We start from the raw sequence: 21225 nt of genomic DNA on the forward strand, positions 1-21225 counted from the left end.
CCTAAAACTATTAAGGAAACATTTACTCGGTGTCGGAGTCATTCTCACCAGGGGCGCGGGATTCAATCGGTGAGAATTTCGATGGATGGACAGAGCATTCTGGTGAATGGGAGAGATGACAACACACTGGTTAACCTAAGATGGAGGTAAGTACAGGTTGCAGTAAGCAACCTCACATAATATGGTGTTTTAAAACTCAGATGTTATTATTTAGGTAATAGCAGGGCCAGCGTAACGGGAGACAACTGCCATTGAAACAACTGTTGTACTAATGATCCCAAGACCAGGGAAGATGCCATGCTATGCGAGGGCCATGTAGGGAGGCACCAGGGAGGGTTAGGAGACAGAGGGAGCAGGGAAAACATGGACAAAAGTCGTCATTTTGGTTTCCATGGTGAGGAGCAGCCAGGCTTAGGATTGGCTAGTTTGGATAACTTCAGTGGGTTCTGGGCCACAGGAGCTGCTGCTAGTTGTCCACTACGTGACCCAGGGATTACTAGGAGAGGAAAATAGTGGCCCAAGTTTGAAAGACCAATAGAGGATTTGCTTGGGGTCGTGGGCTTGTGGGTCTGCATTTGAAAGGTGAGCTCCAGGTAAGTTGTTTACTATCTCCAAGACTTGCTGGTCCTGGAAGGGACAAGACCCCAGATGTCAAAGCATCAAAATACAAAAAATAAAAGGACACAGTTAAGACCTATGAAGTGATCAGTCCTCCCTATCATAACATCTGTTGGAAGAACACAAGGAATGAGGACAACTCTGAACAGTAGATCATTTTTAAAAGTCCTATTTATCCCTAAAAAACCTGACATAGGTATGTGCGTTTCTGTACATGCATACAGATGTACTTTCCTAATTAGACTTTGCTTTCCTAATCAGACAATGTTAAATTAATTTAGACTTTGCTTAAACTAAAACTAAAATTCTAAATAAACAAATAATCGCCAAGCATACAGATAATGGCCAGGGCATAGAGATCATGCAGGTAATGCCCTGGACTTGAAATGTCACCTTATTTGATCTGCCAGTGGACACCACTTATCAATGTGCAATTTGTTTCCACAAAAATACTATTTCATAATGCTCCCTGTAAGCAAAACAGTAATAACTTAAGTAAAAACTTACTTAGGCACCTGACAACCCCTCTAAATCATCTACAACCATGTTATTCAAGGTGGGATCTGCAGCACCTGTGAGCTTGTTAGAAATGCATATTCTTGGGCCTCATCGAATTTTTGAGTCAGAATCTTTATGGGTGGGGCCCTGGAATCTGTTTTAACAAGCCCTCCAGGCCATGCTGATATGCTTGAAGTTTGAGATGCTCTGGTGTACTGAGTGGAAGTAATAATGCTTCAGTGTGGGGCAGGGACTATGAGGACTGAACAGGGTAAGGTGATTATATACAGTGTGAGGCAGCACAGCACCTGGTACATTCTGAAGCTTCAACCAGAGCAGTAACTCTTCTGTGCAGTGGCCAGGCTGGGTGAGCAGAGAGGACCTGTAGGATAAGGCATGGGGTCAGCCTGGGGAGAGCTGGCCCCAGGGAGATCAAGAAGCTTGTTGTGTCCTGCAGCCCATGAGAGTGCTGTCCTTTAAGAAGCAGGGTCCTAATAGCTTCAGAGCACTGTGGAGAATTGACCACACATTTCTCTGTGTAGAAATGGATAGGTACCTGTAAGTAACACTGCTAAATGTGTCTTTTTCAAATTGGGGTCGCACAGAGTCGGACACGACTGAAGTGACTTAGCAGCAGCAGCAGCAGCAGCCTATGTGTTTTCCTTTTTATTAATATAGGCGGTTTGGAGGAATCTTAGCCAATGATATTCTTGAATATAGCCAGCAACTTACAACTTACCTGAAGACCATCATGGATGAGGAGAATGATTATTTAAGTATAACAAGAAGAGAATCCTTGGATTTGGAATCAGAATCTGAACATGCAGTTGAGTTTCAATACAGTTTTCTTTCTCCTTCCTCCCTCCCTCCCTCCTTTCTTGCCTTCCTTCCTAAATTGGTATGTTTTCAGATTATAGTTTTGTTTTAGCAGATATTTTAGTAATATTCCTCTTTATCCAGATATCCCATGATTTTCAAAAACAGCATGCACTACATTTAAGAGAAAAATATTCTACATTTTCTCAAAGCAAAATCACAAATATTACATTTCAGACCTAATTTAAAACCATAGTACAAAGTCTATCTGGAAAAAGAAATCTATTACAATTCTGGTGCTTGTTCAAACTAGTCTCTCTGTACTTTTGGATCATGTGCATTATTTAGAATGTGTCTACCCAGAGGACATTTATTCACTCAGTCATTTAATGTTTGTTGAGGGCCTACAGAGTGCTAAGCCATGGTGATAGAGCCATAAACAGTTGGGAAAATGTCTGCTTTCACGGAGCCTACATTCCAGTTGGGGCTTGGGGGTAAGCAGAGAAAGATACATGAATAATCAAATACATAAGGAAAATTAGATAGTAACAAGATCTATTTACTGAATAAAAAGGAGTTGGTGTGATAGTACTGGCTGGGATAGCCCCTGCAAGGAGAAGGTCTGTGACTTGACTTAAAAAAAAAGTGTGGGGGAGGGCAAGTACTCAGGGCAGAGGGAGAAAGAGCTTAGTACATTTGAAGACCTAAAAATAAAAAAGACCTGTGCAGTTGAAGTGAGCAAGGGAGAGTGGTAGGAGCTGAGGTCCTTGAAATGGGAAAAAGAATAGGCAAAGAAGGGCTTTGTAAACCAGGTAGCATTTGGACATAATTTTACATGTAGTGAGAACCTATTAAAGTGTTCTGAGCAAAGGATTTACAGGGTCTGATTTACACTTTTTAAAAAATGATTGCTTCTGCTGTGTGGAATATGATTCTGCCTGCTTCGACAGGCAGCAGATAGGCATAGGAGTGGAAGCAGACAGAGCAAGGACTTAGAAAGCTCAGGTATCAGCAATAGAGGTAGAAGAGTGTTGTGGAGAAGGGGTAGACTCCAGGCAGGTTGTAGAGGTAGAGGGGACGGAACTCCTGATGAGTTGGACCTAGAGGGAAAGGGAAAGAAAGGACTCAAGGATGAAGCCTAGATCTTTTACTTGACGGTACCACTCACGGAGAAGGGAGAGGCTATGGTAGGGGAGCCACTGTAGGGAGAAAGAAGAAAATCCAAAATCAGTCCCCTGGACTGAGCATGAGAACACTGTTAGAACACTGTTAGCATGAGAACATATCCAAGCGAGATACCAAGTAGGCCACGGTATAGATGTTCTGGGCAGAGTCCAGGATGCGAGATGTTGATTTGACAGTCGAGGGTATATGAATGGAATTTAAAGCCATAAAACTAGGTGAGATCATCATGGAAGAGTGGATGGTGAGAAATACAAGGGGCACTAAGACAGAGCGACTTCTAGAGACCAGGAGAAGAGTTCAGGGAGGCAAAGGAGATTGAGAAGAACCAGTGAGGAGCGGCCAGTGAAGAGAACCAACAGAGTGTGACATCCCAAACTCTCTCAAGACTTTTTGCCGCAAAGGGGAGGACAGAAATAGTGTGGCAGCTAAAAGGGAATGTGGTGGTCAGTGAAGAGCAGCTTTCCTGGGACAGGAGGTTCCAGAGCATGTTTAGATACTGTTGGGAAAGATTCAGTAGAAGGCAGAAATGGATGATACAGAAGGGTGATGCAGAGGCCTCAAAAAGGAAGAAAAGATTAAGATCCTAAGCACAAATGGTGGGGCAGGCCTTAACAGGCCATAGCATCTGGTCTACAGGAACAGCAAGAAGGCCAAGAGTGATTTGGTGATCATTGTTGCTTTCTCAGTAAGGGGCATGGCTGATATAAGGACAGATTGGAAGGAATAAAATTAAGCATTACATCTTGAGCAGGCAAAATGCTTATTAGTATTTTTTTTAATGCAACAAGTGCAGAGGGATTCAAGCAATGAAATGAAGTAGGGTAGGAGGAGAACTTGATGAATTTTTAATTTAAGAAATATCTGTCTTCTTCTAAGGTAACTGAGAATATGCAGTTAAGCACTGATTCATCACAAGAGGAGTTAGTCAAAGTTGGTAATATAGAAGAAATTCCATGGATACAACAGAAAAGCCAAGAGGTATTCGTAAAACATAAAAGAGGTTTGAAATAATGCTTTGTAGGTGTGTCAAGTAGATTCATTTCCTATGAAAACCCATTGGAAAGTTAGAAAGTGGAGATACTGGTTGGCAGAGCATTACATTGTATAAGTGTAACTTTCCTGAAAGTAAGCAAGCACACCAAACACAGCTCAGTCTTTCTAGATTAAGTTATATGAGCTTTAAGCACCGTACCTAGGCTAATGTGAAACCAAAGAAAAGTGTCCAGGTGTGCCAAAGCAAAGAATGAACTGTGACACCTCATGTTGCAGTACATTTGAGAGGATACTGCAAGGTTGGCTTACATGGAAGGGGTGGATAAGGAACAGAGGAAGAGACACTGTGGCTTCAGATGTGCAGAAGGGTGACAGAGGTGGCGGCTGTGTCCGGATTTAGTCTGTTCTCGCTCGATACCCAAGGAAGTAGCAGACTCGTTTTCCTTTATCAACTGTTCTGGTTAATTTTTCACTGTTTTCTTACTGTTGGCCTTATCATTGACCTCAGTTCCAAGTTGCTTCAGTGGTCACTTACATAGCAACAGTTTAGACTTAAGCAAAGTATTGCAGTGGTATCATTACTCTTTCATGTACACTTTATATTATTAGTCTTTAATTTTTTTCCTTATTTTTCTAGAGAAGTGCTATCTGTGTATCTATATACATACATGTGTATCTCTGATCTCTTACTTATCTAAATGATGTACTTGTTCCATTCCAGGCCATCAAAAATGAGGTTAAATTGTTTTCCAACAAAAGGAAAGAGATAAAAAGAGGAATCAAAGCACTCGCTAAAACTGTAAGTGTTGTGATATCACAGCTAAGCTGTGACGACAAACTCCAAAAACATAATGGCATAGGGATGTGAAGCTTCTTTCTTTCCCTATATCATGGTTCTGGGTGTTCAGGCCAGTGGCTACTCTGTTCCATGCAGTCATTCAGAGACTCTGCTGTTTCTAGCACATGGCTTCTAAGGTTGCCTTGCTTGATTTCATCCCACTCAACTGGAAGAGGGAAAGAGCATGGAGGCATGCATTGGGCAAATCTAGAGGTGGCCCTTACTGTTAGATTGAACCACAGAGATTGCTGTTTTATGTGGTTCAGCCAAATATACTCCAAATATTTTTCTGTTTTGTCTAAGGCATAGATCTAACTTTTTTTTTAAATAAACATTGCCTTTTACCAATTCATTTTATTGAATGTGGCCTTCCTTTTCCTGCTGATTTGCAGTGCCTCCCTGGATTCCCATGAATATGGAATTGTTTCTAGATACTCTGTATTCTGAAATTGAGCACTCATCTTTTCCTTAGCCAATTCCAAACTATTTTGATTGCTATAGATTTATAAAATGTGGTTATATCTTGAAAGTAATTCTCCCTTTGCTCTTCATTTTCAGAAAATGTTGGCCTCTTTATGCACAATTTTTTATTTGAATTTTTAAATCACTTTGTCAAGCTCTGTAAAAAACTCTGATTTATTTTATTTTATTTTTAATATAAATTTATTTATTTTAATTGGAGGCTAATTACAATATTGTAGTGGTTTTGCCATACATTGACATGAATCCGCCACGGGTGTACATGTGTTCCCCATCTTAATTGAGAATAACTGCTTACAGATTTGGAGAATTTCTTTGCCATCTCTGAAATTTTATACATATGTTTATATATATTATTTAACATTTATGTTATAAATGTTATAAATCTTTTATATAATATATAACATATCAATAAGTATATATATATTTTTTCAAATTTTTAACAAGTTATTTAGTGAAGTTTCATAGTCTAAAAGTGACTTTGTGTATGTTTCTTATTAGATCCTTTGTGGGTGGAATATTTTCTATTACATTTTCTAACTGGATACTACTGGATATGAATGTTACTAATTTTGCATATGACCACCTTTCTGAATTCTCTTTTTAGTTGTGTTGCTTTTTCAGTTGAATCTCTTGCATTGTGTAAGTGGACTATCAATATCTTCTGAAAGTCATGTGTCTCTTATCAATCTTTATGTTACTTTATTTCTTTTTCTTATCTTATGGTAAGGGCTTCTAATGTAATAGTGGTCAGAACGTGCTTGTCTACTAACCTTAATGGGAACATTTCTAACTTTTAAGTGCAATGCCTACTATTTTTCTTAGATATCCTTGTTTTATAGGAGGCTTTATTGTTAATTTTATTGTGAAATTTATCAGATGTTTTGTATTCTTTGTATTCCTCAGATAGACTTTGGTCATTTTAAGTAGTACTCCAGATTCAACTTGCTAATGTTTTATTAGTATTTTTGTATTTCTAGTCATAAATAATATTGGTCTATTTTTCATATACTTTCTTGGTCTAATTATCATATTGGAGTTAGAACAGCATTATCAAGTGATTTGAGTAGCTTTCTACTTTTTTTCCCGTTCTCTGGAATAGTTTGTATAAAATGGAAATTCTCCATTTCTTTAAAAAGGATTTGATAAACAACCCCCTCCTCCCCTCCCCCACATACATATAAAACTATCTGGGTCTGATGTCTGTAGCAGAGTTGATTCTTTCCTATTGTTTCAAGTTCTTCTATGGTTATCAGTCTTACCAGGTTTTATATTTCTTTTCAGGTATAGATTTAGTAAATTATATTTTCTTAGAAAACTGTTTGTCTAAATGTATAATATAAAATTATGTAATATTCAACTTTTTAAGTCTCTTCTGATTTTTGCATTATAGTTCTATTTTATTCCTAATGCTGTATGTTTGTGACTTTTATCTTTTTTCTTGATCACCCTATCCAACAGAATTTCTATTTTATTAACATTTCCAAAGAATCAGGTATGGTTTTATTGATTTGACTCTGTTATTTTGAGAGAACGTTATACTTAATTTTATACCTATACATTTTGTAAATTTAGGATTTGATCAATTTAGAATTTTATTCATTCTTCCTTCATTCAGTTTTATTTTTCCTCTCTTTTTTTAGTTGGAAGTGTGGTTTATTTCCTAGTTTTTTCCATTATACTGTGCATGTGACCATAAATATTCCACTGTGTACCACTTGACTACATTGCATTGATTTTGATATGCAACTTTCTCATCATTGCTTAGTTGTAAATATTTCTAATTCCATTTTGAACATATCAACCAAAGGTTTTCTACAAGCATGTATGTATTTTTCTGTTTTTTATTTCCAGGTTGTTTTGTCTTTTATTTACTTACAGATTGTTTTGCATATCTTTCTGTTGCTAACTTTGGACTTTATTTCACTATGCTCAGTAAATAAAGCTTGTTGAGATTATCTCTGTGACCTTGTACCTGGTCATTTTTTGTGCATGTTTCATGTGTTAGGAAAGAATATTTTGTTTTCTGGGTTTTGGGGGCAAGGTGGGTAAAATGTTCTTTAAATTCCTATTAGATCAATCTCGTGGTGTTAGTGAAGTTTATGTTTTTGCTGTTTAAACTGATTTCTAGGATGTGATAAGCAGTTTGTCAATTTATCCCTGTATTTCTATCATATTTATGTTAGATGAAAAAACGTGGATGACAGATTGCCGTGATAGATTGCTCCTTTTATCCTTGTGAAATATTTATCTTTGCCTCTTTGGCTGTTTTTAACTGTACACTTTAATTTTTATATTAATATTTTTGCTCTATTTCCTTTTGTTAGCTCTTATTTATATATCTTTTTCAACTGCTTTATTTACAACTTTATTATGTCCCCTAATTAGTATAGAGCTGGACTACTTTCTTTAAATCCTATCTAAGAGTTTTAATGGATGAATTTAGCCACATTGGAGAAGGCAATGGCACCCCATTCCAGTACTCTTACCTGGAAAATCCCATGGGCGGAGGAGCCTGGTGGGCTGCAGTCCATGGGATCGCTAAGAGTCGGACACGACTGAGCGACTTCACTTTCACTTTTCACTTTCCTGCGTTGGAGAAGGAAATGGCAACCCACTCCAGTGTTCTTGACTGGAGAATCCCAGGGACGGGGGAGCACAGAGTCGGACACGACTGAAGCGACTTAACAGTTAGCCACATTAACTATATTTATTCATATGTTTAAACTTAATCCCTGCCATTTTACTTTGGGTTTTCTATTAATTTCCAAGTTTTTTCTTTCTCCTTCTTCCCTGTTTGGATTGCTTGTGCATTTTTTATTATTGTTCTTTTCTCTTTCTTCTTCTTTTTTTTTTTTTTTTACCATTTTGGGACTTTTTTTTTTCATAATTCTATTTTTTTTTCATTTCTATGGGACTTCCCTGGTGGTCTAGTTGTTAAAGACTCCTCGCTTCCAATGCAGAGGACAAGGGTTCAATCCCTGGCTGGGGACTAAGATTCCACATGCTGCATTGTGTGGCCAAAAAAAAAATCAAATTCTAGCCCACATGCTTGACTTACTATTTTTTTTTTTTTAACATTACCTGGTGCCTTCCTGCTTAATGGTATAGAGCACAGAGGCATTGACATTGCCTAGAATCTCAACCCCATCCCAGATATCCTGAATAAGAATCTATTTTGACACGATCCCCAGGTGATTCACAAGCACATTAAGTTGGAGAAACTCTGGTTTAGTGTGTGTCATACTATATGCATGCTCAGTCATTGCAGTCGTGTCCAACTCTGTGACCCTGTGAACTGTAGCCCGCCAGGCTCCACTGACCATGGGATTCTGCATGAAAGAATATTGGAGTGGGTTGCCGTGCCACCCTCCAGTCAAATCCATGTCTCTTACATCCCCTGCATTGGCAGGCGGGTCCTTTACCACTAGCACCACCCAGGAAGCCCGTGTCATATCATATCTACCCTCCAGATTACAGTCCAGTGTGCTTACTTTGTTCTTACTTTTTACTTTCTCATCTCCTTCTGCTTCTCCCACTTTGTCTCACTGGTATCAGTTAGAATTATAGCTTAAATTGGTATTTTTTTTAACTCTTAAAAATGTGTAAATCTTGTTTAGACTTAGTAAGAATTTCCTCTGACTTCAGTATATCCTTAATAATCCTTTCAGAGGGGTAGGTATTAGTGAACTTTCTGGGTCCCTGAATTTTTACAAATTACTCTATTTTGACTTCACACTTGAATGATGGTTTGTTGACTATAGAATTAGAGATTCAAAGTTTTTCTTCCACTTAAAACTTTGATCCAAAGCTATTGATCCGTTGTATTCTTGAATTCAGTGTCACTGATATGGGTTCTTCTCTTGGTCTTATTCTTCTATTTTTGTGATACTCTTTTCCTCTTTGGAAATGTTTAGGATTTGTTTCTTGTTCAACACAGTCTGTTTCTAGTCCTGGGTTATTCATTAAATCTTGACTTTTCATGCTTTATTGTGTCTTTAAAAAATTCTCCCTATTGTTTCTTCAAACATTGTGGCCCCAGTTCTCTTATTCTCTTCTTCTTAAAGTCATATTAGTAACAGGTTCTTCTAGATATATCACACACATTTATTGATTTTCCTTTTACACTTTCATCTTTTTATCCTTTGTTATACACAGGGAGGATTCTTAACTGATTTTTACCAATCAGTATCTTCAACTGTGTCCATTTCACTATTCAGCCCATCTACTGAATTTTCTGTTTGTTTTGAAGATTAAACTTTTCAGTTCCATGATCTCTTAATTATTTTGATGATACAATATTTTGCATCCCTAGTTACTGTGAAATTCTACTCTTCTTGCTTGATTAACTGTTTTTCTCTGCATAACAAGTTTTCTGCTTATTAAATTTATTGTCTCTCTTCAGTGGTTTTGTTATACCCCAAATATTTGGAGACTATTTTTTTTATTATTGCATGCTCATCTTTATAATTGAAATTCCCTGTTGTAATTTCACCACAACAGTGCAGCAAGCTTCGGAAGAAGATGTGTAGGAGATCTAACTTCAGCCGATAATCCCAGTCTACCTTTTGCCGGAATACTGTCCCATGGACCCTTGGGCTATGCTGCATCATTCAGATCCAACTGATTTTCATATTTCAGAACCAATTTCCATGCTCTGAAGGATTCTTTCTTCCTCTTTTGATTGCAGTATTGGATTTATTGATTTATTATACACTTCTTTCTCTTGATTTTATGGATTGGGGCAAGAAAGGAAGATTGCAAAGCCCATTCTCAGTCCATTTTGAAACTGAAGTCATTTTTTCCATTATATTGTCTTTGTTGTTTTGGTTGATTTGTAAGGGCTCTTTATATCTTGAAGATATTAATACTTTGTCATATATGTTGTAATATGTGTCCCCAAGAAAAAGAAATGCAAAAAAGCAAAATGGCTGTCTGAGGAAGCCTTACAAATAGCTGTGAAAAGAGGGGAGGAGAAAAGCAAAGGAGAAAAGGAAAGATATACCCATTTGAATGCAGAGTTCCAAAGAATAGCAAGGAGAGATAAGAAAGCCTTCCTCAGCGATCAATGCAAAGACATAGAGGAAAACAACAGAATGGGAAAGACTAGAGATCTCTTCAAGAAAATTAGAGATACCAAGGGAACATTTCATGTAAAGATGGGCTCAATAAAGGACAGAAATGGTATGGACATAACAGAAGCAGAAGATATTAAGAAGAGGTGGCAAGAATACATAGAAGAACTGTACAAAAAAAGATCTTCATGATCCAGATAATCACGATGGTGTGATCACTCACCTAGAGCCAGACATCCTGGAATGTGAAGTCAAGTGAGCCTTAGGAAGCATCACTACAAACAAAGCTAGTGGAGGTGATGGAATTCCAATTGAGCTATTTCAAATCCTGAAAGATGATGATATGAAAGTGCTGCATCCAACATGCCAGCAAATTTGGAAAACTCAGCAGTGGCCACAGGACTGGAAAAGGTCAGTTTTCATTCCAATCCCAAAGAAAGGCAATGCCAAAGAATGCTCAAACTACTGCACAATTGCACTCATCTCACATGCTAGTAAAGTAATGCTCAAAATTCTCCAAGCCAGGCTTTAGCAATATGTGAACTGTGAACTTCCAGATGTTCAAGCTGGTTTTTAAAAAGGCAGAGGAACCAGAGATCAAATTGCCAACATCCGCTGGATCATGGAAAAAGCAAGAGAGTTCCAGGAAAATCATCTATTTCTGCTTTATTGACTATGCCAAAGCCTTTGACTGTGTGGATCACAATAAACTGGAAAATTTGAAAGAGATGGGCAACCAGACCACCTGACCTGCCTCTTGAGATATCTGTATGCAGGTCAGGAAGCAACAATTATAACTGGGCATGGAACAACAGACTGGTTCCAAATAGGAAAAGGAGTACGTCAAGGCTGTATATTGTCACCCTGCTTATTGAACTTATATGCAGCGTACATCATGAGAAATGCTGGGCTGGAAGAAGCACAAGCTGGAATCAAGATTGCCAGGAGAAATATCAATAACCTCAGATATGCAGATGACACCACCCTTATGGCAGAAAGTGAAGAGGAACTAAAAAGCCTCTTGATGAAAGTGAAAGAGGAGAGTGAAAAAGTTGGCTTAAAGTTCAACATCCAGAAAACTATGATCATGGCATCTGGTCCCATTCAGATCAGATCAGATCAGTCGCTCAGTCGTGTCTGACTCTTTGCGACCCCATGAATCGCAGCACGCCAGGCCTCCCTGTCCATCACCAACTCCTGGAGTTCACTCAGACTCACATCCATCGAGTCACTGATGCCATCCAGCCATCTCATCCTCTGTCATCCCCTTCTCCTTTTGCCCCCAATCCCTCCCAGCATCAGAGTCTCTTCCAATGAGTCAACTCTTCGCATGAGGTGGCCAAAGTACTGGAGTTTCAGCTTTAGCATCATTCCTTCCAAAGAAATCCCAGGACTGATCTCCTTCAGAATGGACTGGTTGGGTCTCCTTGCAGTCCAAGGGACTCCCAAGAGTCTTCTCCAACACCACAGTTCAAAAGCATCAATTCTTCGGCGCTCAGCCTTCTTCACAGTCCAACTCTCACATCCATACATGACCACAGGAAAAACCATAGCCTTGACTAGACGAACCTTTGTTGGCAAAGTAATGTCTCTGCTTTTGAATATGCTATCTAGGTTGGTCATAACTTTGCTTCCAAGAAGTAAGTGTCTTTTAATTTCATGGCTGCAGTCACCATCTGCAGTGATTTTGGAGCCCAGAAAAATAAAGTCTGACACTGTTTCCACTGTTTCCCCATCTATTTCCCATGAAGTGATGGGACCGGATGCCATGATCTTCGTTTTCTGAATGTTGAGATTTAAGCCAACTTTTTCACTCTCCTCTGTTTCTCATGATGTACTCTGCATAGAAGTTAAATAAGCAGGGTGACAATATACAGCCTTGACGTACTCCTTTTCCTATTTGGAACCAGTCTGTTGTTCCATGTCCAGTTCTAACTGTTGCTTCCTGACCTGCATACAAATTTCTCAAGAGGCAGATCAGGTGGTCTGGTATTCCCATCTCTTTCAGAATTTTCCACAGTTTATTGTGATCCACACAGTCCTATTACTTTATGGCAAATAGATGGGGAAACAGTGGCTGACTTTATTTTTCTGGGCTCCAAAATCACTGCAGATGATGATTGTAGCCATGAAATTAAAAGACGCTTACTCCTTGGAATGTTATAATCAACCTAGACAGCATATTAAAAAGCAGAGACATTACTTTGCCAACAAAGGTCCATCTAGTCAAGGCTATGGTCTTTCCAGTGGTCATGTATGGATGTGAGAGTTGGACTATAAAGAAAGCTGAGCGCCAAAGAATCAATTATTTTGAACTATGGTGTTGGAGAAGACTCTTGAGAGTCCCCTGGACTGCAAGGAAATCCAACCAGTCCATCCTAAAGGAGATCAGTCCTGGGTGTTCATTGGAAGGACTGATGTTGAAGCTGAAACTCCAGTACTTTGGCCACCTGATGTGAAGAGCTGACTCATTTGAAAAGACCCTGATGCTGGGAAAGATTGAGGGCAGGAGGAGAAGGGGATGACAGAGGATGAGATGGTTGGATGACATCACCGACTCAATGGACATGGGTTTGGGTGGACTCCAGGAGTTGGTGATGGACAGGGAGGCCTGGCATGCTGTGGTTCATGGGGTCACAAAGAGTTGGACATGACTGAGCGACTGAACTGAACTGAATTGATGTGTCGTTTGTCTCTGAATCTTTTGAAGCTATAAACTTTTAAAGATATTTTTATTATAGAAATATTCAAATATACATATAAATAGAAGGAATAATAATCTAATAAATCTAATCACTAATAATGTTTCCTATACACCATCCACTAGGGCTTCCCAAGTGGCTCAGTGGTAAAGAATTCGCCTGCTAATGCTGGAGATCAAACCCAAGGAAACTTGGGTTTGATCCCTGAGTCGGGAAGATCCTCTGGAGAAGAGAATGGCAACCCACTCCAGTATTCTTCCCTGGAGAATCCCATGGACAGAGGAGTCATGGGGTTGCACAGAGTTAGACATGACTAAGTGACTGAGCATGCACATATACCCATCCTCTCCCATGCACCTCTCACCATGCACATATACAATATCCTCCAGGATATTTTTTTGAAAACTATCCTGGATTTCATATCATTTCACCTTTAATTATTTAAGTATATGTATCTAAAAGATAAGAACTCTGAAAATACTTAAGAAGAATACCATTAGCATACCTAAATATCTAATTTCTTAATATCATTACATATTTTTGTTGTTTTTAGATAAGTAAGCTTTTATGAATTAACCCTCTAACCTAATTCTTTGCTTGACAGTTACGTTTAGATAAACAGAAAATCTATTTTTTATTGGTTGCTATCTGAAGAGACTCAAGGAAGCATCTCTTTAAAGTTTAACTGTTTACTCATCTCCAACCTTTCCTACTTGAAAATTCAGGTTCTTGACATGATGGAAGAAAATGAAGCAGTAGATGATATTGCAAAATTAGAGCAACAAGAATTTGGCCTGGATCTTGAAGAACTGGAAAGGCTGCGTAATGAAAATGAGCAAGAAGTGGAAAAGGTAGGGAAAAACTTTATTTAAGCACCATAAAGATTTAATAAAGAAAGTAAAAAGAAAATGGGAAGGAGAACTTTACCAGAATAATGCAAATAAAATAAAACTTTTCTACCATAATGTGAATAAAGCAAACTTAGTGTATATAATGGAATGAGTCAGAGAAGTTATGGGGAAGAAGAGCATCTAGACCAGCCAGACAACTGTTGTCTCTTCACCATGACTTTATGACAACCATCTTCTGCCATATATTTGAACATTTTTGAAAGTCTCCTCAGCCACCTGAAACCAACTTCAAACATTTTTTTGTTTAGTAAGCCCTTTCTTAATTAGAGTTGAAATCATTCTTCCTGTACTCACTGATTCTTCTAATCTTTGAGCACCATCTACACTATAGCCATTGTGAAAGTGGTTGGAGAAGACTAGCAATGTATCCCCTTTTCTTATTATAACAGATAGGAACCAAGCTAGGGCCTTTTTGAATGTTATTTGATTGTTGTAACAACCCAAAAAGGTAGGTTATTGTTTTCCTCACTTAAGGGAACCACGTCATAGACACTAAGCCACTTGGTTAAGAGAATACAACTTGAGTCAGAGTCAGGAAGCAGTCCTGGTCTTGCCCACCATGCGTCTGGCTCATCCTCATTGGCCCTGGCCTCACTCGGGCCTGGGATACCACCAGCTTCTCCCAGCCCATTCATCTTGACCACCCTAAAATGAGTTGGCTTAGATGCCTGCTCCCATCCTCATCCTCTCATTGCTGCTTTCTTTAAGCTCATGTCTGACCACTTGACCCTGTGAACCCGCCCCTCTGGATGCCTGACCACTGATGCAGCCACTGTGCTCACTCGACTCCAACCCATGCTTCTGCCCCAGAGGCCCCACTCCTTGTTTCTTATCAAATTCCTGTGCATCCCTGGAGGAGCTTCCTTGATCCTCTGACTCAGACTTTGGTACAGAGATAGGCTCTTCACATGCTCATTTCCCTCATGTTGTTTATTTTTCCTGGACTCTGGGCTTTTGAGGAGATATCAGCCCTACACTGGATGTGATAGTAGAACCCAACAGTCCAGGACAGAACGCTGTTAGCAGATGGCACCATAAATCCACCTGGGAGCAGAATATTTGTCCCTGGGAAGAGCAAGGGATCCCTGTCCTAAAGAGACCAGGCTACTAGCCAGCTCTGGCCAGGATCCCACCAATAAGGAAAAGACCAAAGCCCAATAATGACCACGTGGACATTAATTAATATTAATTAATGCATAATAGTAATACTGTCCAACAGTATTAATATTTTTCTGAAAGGGTTGATCAAGTAGCCTCAGAAGTAGTAAAGGGAAGGCCTGAAAGGGCCCTGGAAATCAGTCAGATTCTGACAACTGATATGCCAAAAGAGCTGTTTATTTAAGAAAAAGTAATTTTAAACTGTTTTAGCCATTAACTCAATGGACAAAATCAAAAACAAAATGCAAATTAAACATGGTATTTGTTCAGACAATGAATAAAATAAAAATGAATGAGTGAATGAATGAATCTGGGAGACACTATTCTCAGCTAGTTTTCTAATAATTCTTCCAACAAAGTGAAATTTAAAAAAAAAGGTCTGCACAACATTGTAAATCAACTACATTTCAGTAAAAAAAATTTTTTGAAAAAATATTCTGAAGAGGACCCTAACAACTAAAGATTGTTGGGTGTCAGTTTCAGGCTAGCTCTTTTGGTAAATTCTATTAAAATAAGAATACTTCATCACTTAAATATTAGGTAATAGAATCAATTAAGGAGATAAAAGCTAATTAAGGTAACATATGTTTCTAAATGGGAAAAAGTACATCATACAATCCCCAGGAGTAGTAGAACGTTCATTTCAAGGTGGATGTAAATAAAAGAATTTAGTACAGTAAAGACCCCAAGACAGAGGTCACAAACTGGCCCTTCAGATATGTGTTGACAAGAATTAAGCCAACATTTTTAGCTATTTCAAACTTTCTAATAAAACAAGAATACTTGGCACAGTGGGTTTGCTTCACCGCCTTGCACCAGCCAGCCAGCTCTGCGAAGTGTGTATGGCTATCTAGCTAACACAGCTGTGCAACGGCCCGTACACCTGCCTTGGCTCCTGTGTAGGATCTGCCTGCCCTTAGTGGTGTTCATGTTGACACCCTGGTCCTCAAGGAAGGGAATCCTGAGCCTCCAGACTAAACCTTAGGTTCTCAAAGATAGGGAATACCCCCTCCAGGTACATCTGGTTAAGGAATTTACAGTCAAGCTATTTTCTTTGAGGTCACATTTTCAACATTGTTTTTCCCTTCTGTGTTCTTTAAGATAAGGAAGGATGTTGAGATGCAAAACCTAGCCAAGAGATATTTGGCTGAAATCATCAAAGAAGAATGCTGGAATTCAATGGCTGTGAAAGGCCGAGCTCTTAAGGTAACAGACGTTACCTAAGATGTACTTCAAGTACATCTTAGCCAATGAAAATTTTCATTGAAAGTCTCATGGCAGAAAATTTTAAAAAGAAAAAGTGCAGGAAAGTCCATACATAGGAAAGCACACCATGCCTTGCCCCTTCCTGTGCTGAATCCACCTCCGTGTGTCACTTTCTCTGGGTCTTAATTCTTCCCTCTCTGCTCGGTCCCCATGTGCTTCTAAACCAGCATCTCTTAAGATTTGTCTTACACCTCTTTCTCTCTTTCCTCTATGACACCACCTGCATCCAAGTCTCAATATGTCTATTCCGAAGAAGCCACCTCACTCACATTCCACACAGATTGAAAACTAGATCTAGTAATGTTCACATTTCTACCTGTGTCTAGCTTCACATTTTCTAAAGGGCTGTTTTTGTGCCTTTTTATTAAGATTCCTCCCAACGCAGTTTCCCTCTTTGTCTAGGTAACCTAAAGTCCCAGTTTATGCCTGTGATCCTGGAGTAGCTATTAACAGCACCTTTTTCACTTTTAAATATGCCATCTGTTTAGATCATGAAGTATTGGTCACCCTACATTTATGAGCTCGAGTATTGCTCTAAAACAGGGTTTCTTGAGAACGGCACATTTGGGGCCAGATAATTCTTTGTTATGGGTGCTGTCCTGTGAATTGGAGGATTTTTGCAACCTTCCTAGCCTCTGTCCACTAGGCCCCAGTAGAGTCCACCACGCCCATCAGTGACAGTCAAAACTGTCTCCAGACTTTGCCAAACGTCCCTGGGGGCCTGAAGAGGAGGGGACAGGGGCAGGCAAAATCACTTCTAGTTGAGAAGCACTGCTCTAGAAATAGATCTTTCACAAAAGTACAGTATTTTCTTACAAAGGTTACACCAATACTGATGGCATGCATTGTTCTTTTTTAAAAACTTCCATCAGCCATTTTGCTTATGCAGGATGGTAACCTATGAATTAGTTTTAATCAGAGAAAACATCTCCTACAGTGCCCCAGATACACATAATTGTACTGAAAATGTATTTTTTTTCATTTTGCTTTTTTCACCCCCAAGTGCTTTCACATCCCCTATGTGGTTGAGAACTTCCCAATGAAAGAACGCACAGATGAGGAGTTGAAAGAATTGAAGAGAGTTTTGCAGCAAAAGAAGATTGAAACAGAGTGTCTTAAAGTACAATTTTAAATATATATATGTGTGTTTATATACGATGTTTTCTATTTCAGTATTTCCTTCATACAGACTTGAGTTGGAATACTACTTAAGATAAGGCTAGATATTGTTTATGTTTGTATTTGTGGTCCTTGTTCACATGTACAACATATTCTAATGAATACAGGAGCCTATATCTCAATAGTAAGTCTAGAACCTATATCCTAACAACTTTGAACATCCCTCAAATATGATGATATACTTGTAAAAATTATATCTGGGAGTTTGTTCTTGTTCTAGTCATGAATTCTTCATCCACTCATAACTCATTTTTATCATCTCTTATCACTGGGGATTATATTTTAAGATAGTTGGCCAGGGATGAAGTAGAATCTGTTTTGCTGGGATTTATGGTTTTCCTAAAGTAGTCCTAGCATTTCCCTCCCAACAATCTCTGTCAAACCACTTAAAAATACTGTCCAATTGGTATAGTTTCATTTCGGCCAGAACTTTGCATTCATTCTTTTTCTGAAACATAAATTGAAGGCATGCTTAATTCTTCTTGCCTACATATAGCAGTCCTATGGGAATAAGTTCCTGTAAAACATGAAGAGAAGGTATATTTTTTAATGCTTAAGTACCAAGAAAGACTCAAAATATTTACAAGCAGCTGTCATCCTGACAGAAGAATATGAATATTACACACTATGAAGAACATTTTTTAGTTTCATGATTTATCCACAGTTTATCAGTTTCTGAAGCTTTCTCTTCAGCAGGTTCAGGAACTATCCATCACTTTAAATTCAGTTGCTGGCAAGACAATTAACATTTTAAAATACTTGTTGAAATAATTAAGTTGTCTCAAACTTGCTCTTTAGAGAATTCTTATTGCATAACTCTCATTTCATCTTTCTTTTTCTATATTTAGCTACGGAAAGAAATTGTAGAGGTTCAGTCTGCAATTACATTGGTTAAAAAGCATCATGAAGAGGAGGATGAAGAAGAGGAAGAAGATGGGACAGTAAAAGATACCAGCTTGCCCAATTACATGCTTGGCAGTCTGAGTACTGATTTTAGGGTACATGCCTCTTTATTGTCAAGCCAACTGGAACTTCATTCCAGAGAGGAGAAAATCAACCAAATTATATTGCTGAAAGTGGGTGAATTTTTTCTTTATCTTTGAAAACCTCAAACTTTCCATGAAGTGTCCTGCAAAGGCTCAAACTGAAATCTAATGCCAATCAAATGATGTCCTTAAAGTACACAGAGAAACATGCAGATGGCTAGCTCCATTTTCTTTAAACAGGGCTTATGGACAAGAGTTGTTTTCATCAATGTGGAGTGGGTTCTGTGATACCAGGTTTTGTAAAGAGAACCCTCCACTGGCTAACATCACAAAGCATCTTTCTACAAAGATCTTTGGGAAGCTCAAAGATAAAAGAAATCCTTGAATGCCACCTTCTAGGTAACCCAGATGTCAGTTAGGAACTCCTTGTAAGATCAAGATGTGATTGCTTATCTATCTCCTTAACCTGGGGAAATACCATTTCCTTTCTAAGATTTCTATAAGTTCTGGGGCTCAGGGATAAGGTATGGTGTCCTTCAGGCTCTAAGCTCCTCCTCACTTTCAACCCAACAAGTCAGCTTCAGAACACACCACCTGTACATGCCAACTGAAGGCTTTTGAAAACCCAGTAACTTGAGATTGCACCAATGCAGATGGTTTGATATTTAATGTTTGGTCATCCCTGTTCCTGAAAATCTTTCAGCCCTGTCTGCAATTTGAGTTCTAACTTCCTACTATGTTATTCTGCTGTCTCTTCCTATTTTTTCTCTTCTTCATCTCCTCCAATACCTGAAATTCCTATGTATTTATTCTGAGAACTGTTTAGTTATCTCTTTGGTTGCTTAGCTTCTGCTGACTTATGCCCTCAGTGTCCCACCTTCCTGCCACTTTATTAAAACCTCTTCTCTACAGAAAGTATTTTCAGGCTAGGAGAAATTCTGGTGCCAGCTGCTAAGACCATTTTCCACCCTGCTTTAATGGTTTCATCTTCAGTAGAATAGATACGTAGACTGAACTCTGGTGATAAAATTAAGTCTACTTTTAGTTTGACCCATCATTCTACTCATCAGTAGAGCTAGGGGCAAAGCAGTTGCCAAACCAGAGATACCTTAGTAATTGGCTGATCCAACTAGCTAGCTTGGGCTCCCTTTCTAGTTAAAAATGACCTGTCCATACAGAGGAAGAATATTGTACATGGTTGTGCTTCTTTGGGAGCTTCTCCAAACAACCTCTACAACCCATCTTCTCTTCACCTCGTCTACCCAAACACGATTCCAAAAAAAAAGACTTTTCCCAACTTAAATACTGAATGAGAGTGTTAGTACCTCAATCGTGTCTGGCTCTTTGCAACCCCACAGACTGTAGCCCACCAGGCTCCTCTGTCCATGGAATTCTTCAGGCAAGAGTACTGAAGTGGGTAGCTATTCCCATCTCCAGTTGATCTTCCTGACCCAGAGATCAAACCCTGGTTTCCTGCATTGAAGGCAGATTCTTTACCATCTGAGCCACCAGGGAAGCCCAAATACTGAATGTTGCTTTTCAAATGTTCTTATGATGGATTAAAAAAAAAAAAAGCATACACAAAAGTAGAGAAAATAGTCCAAAGAGCCTCCACATATCCATTATCCACTTGAGCATTTGTTAATATAGCTGCACACTGAATTACAATGTACATTTCTGGTATACATTGTGGTGTAACAGTTATGCTGTTGCCTTAATCCTGCTCATGGTCAGATGCTACTATAGATTACTGAACCAAAAAATGACTTAATGCAAACAGTATTTTAGATTAACTTGTGTATAATTTATAAAATGATTTTGGAGAAAAAGTAAAAATGTGGGCCCATGTTGCCAGTAAGGGTATAATACATGATGTGTTTATAATAACATTGATATTTCAGGATATTATTTACAAGGTAAAAACAGCTTTCAATAGTGAGTTTGATGCCGCATATAAACAAAAAGAGATTGAAATTGCACGTGTGAAGGAAAAAAATATAAGGATTAAAGAAATTATTTTAGATCTGCAGTTGGAAGAATCAGTCTGGCAACCAGAATTCGAGGACTGTGAAAAGCCAGAGAGAACACTTGTTGTGGAAAGTAGTGAGGTATGATTATCTGTGTATCATCTCTCGCCTTCTTTCTCACGACATTTTCCAGGCTCTTATTTATTCTTCTTGTTTTTGCTGCTAGAAGCAACTGTATAAGGTAGAAATCTTGGTTATAAGTAACAAAATCAGCTAACATAGCCCCAGAAATAATGAGGATTTCTTTTATGAATCCCATGGAGTCCAGACAAGATTTGGACACCAAGCCTAGAAAGAAGCAGGAACCACATACCAGAGCCTTGTGAGGAGACCAGAGGTGCTCTTTCTTCATCTTTTGATTGACTTCTGTCTGCATTTCAGCGGCCTCTAGTAGTTTCTGTGTTACATCTCCTATATTCTAGAGAACATCTGGTCCAAATGATAATCTCTTAGTCATAGGTCCAGATTTGCCTGGAAAGAGGCTCCTTGGGCC

The 21225-nt window shown here is 38.7% G+C and overlaps 1 protein-coding gene across 2 annotated transcripts in view; it reads left to right on the forward strand.

Moving 5' to 3' along the window:
- The window catches only part of CFAP43 (cilia and flagella associated protein 43), a 103099-nt gene that overhangs the window by 56372 nt on the left and 25502 nt on the right, over positions 1–21225 (forward strand). For both annotated transcript variants that reach the window (XM_070363411.1, XM_070363410.1), the window contains 9 exons: positions 16–146; positions 1795–1942; positions 3994–4095; positions 4832–4909; positions 13931–14056; positions 16376–16480; positions 17544–17660; positions 18568–18795; positions 20607–20813. In XM_070363411.1, coding sequence (XP_070219512.1) covers positions 16–146; positions 1795–1942; positions 3994–4095; positions 4832–4909; positions 13931–14056; positions 16376–16480; positions 17544–17660; positions 18568–18795; positions 20607–20813 — 1242 coding nt within the window. The remainder of the gene's footprint in view (positions 1–15; positions 147–1794; positions 1943–3993; positions 4096–4831; positions 4910–13930; positions 14057–16375; positions 16481–17543; positions 17661–18567; positions 18796–20606; positions 20814–21225) is intronic.

The sequence above is a fragment of the Bos mutus genome, chromosome 26 (genome assembly GCF_027580195.1).
Source record: "Bos mutus isolate GX-2022 chromosome 26, NWIPB_WYAK_1.1, whole genome shotgun sequence".
NCBI classification, from domain to species: Eukaryota; Metazoa; Chordata; class Mammalia; order Artiodactyla; family Bovidae; genus Bos; species Bos mutus.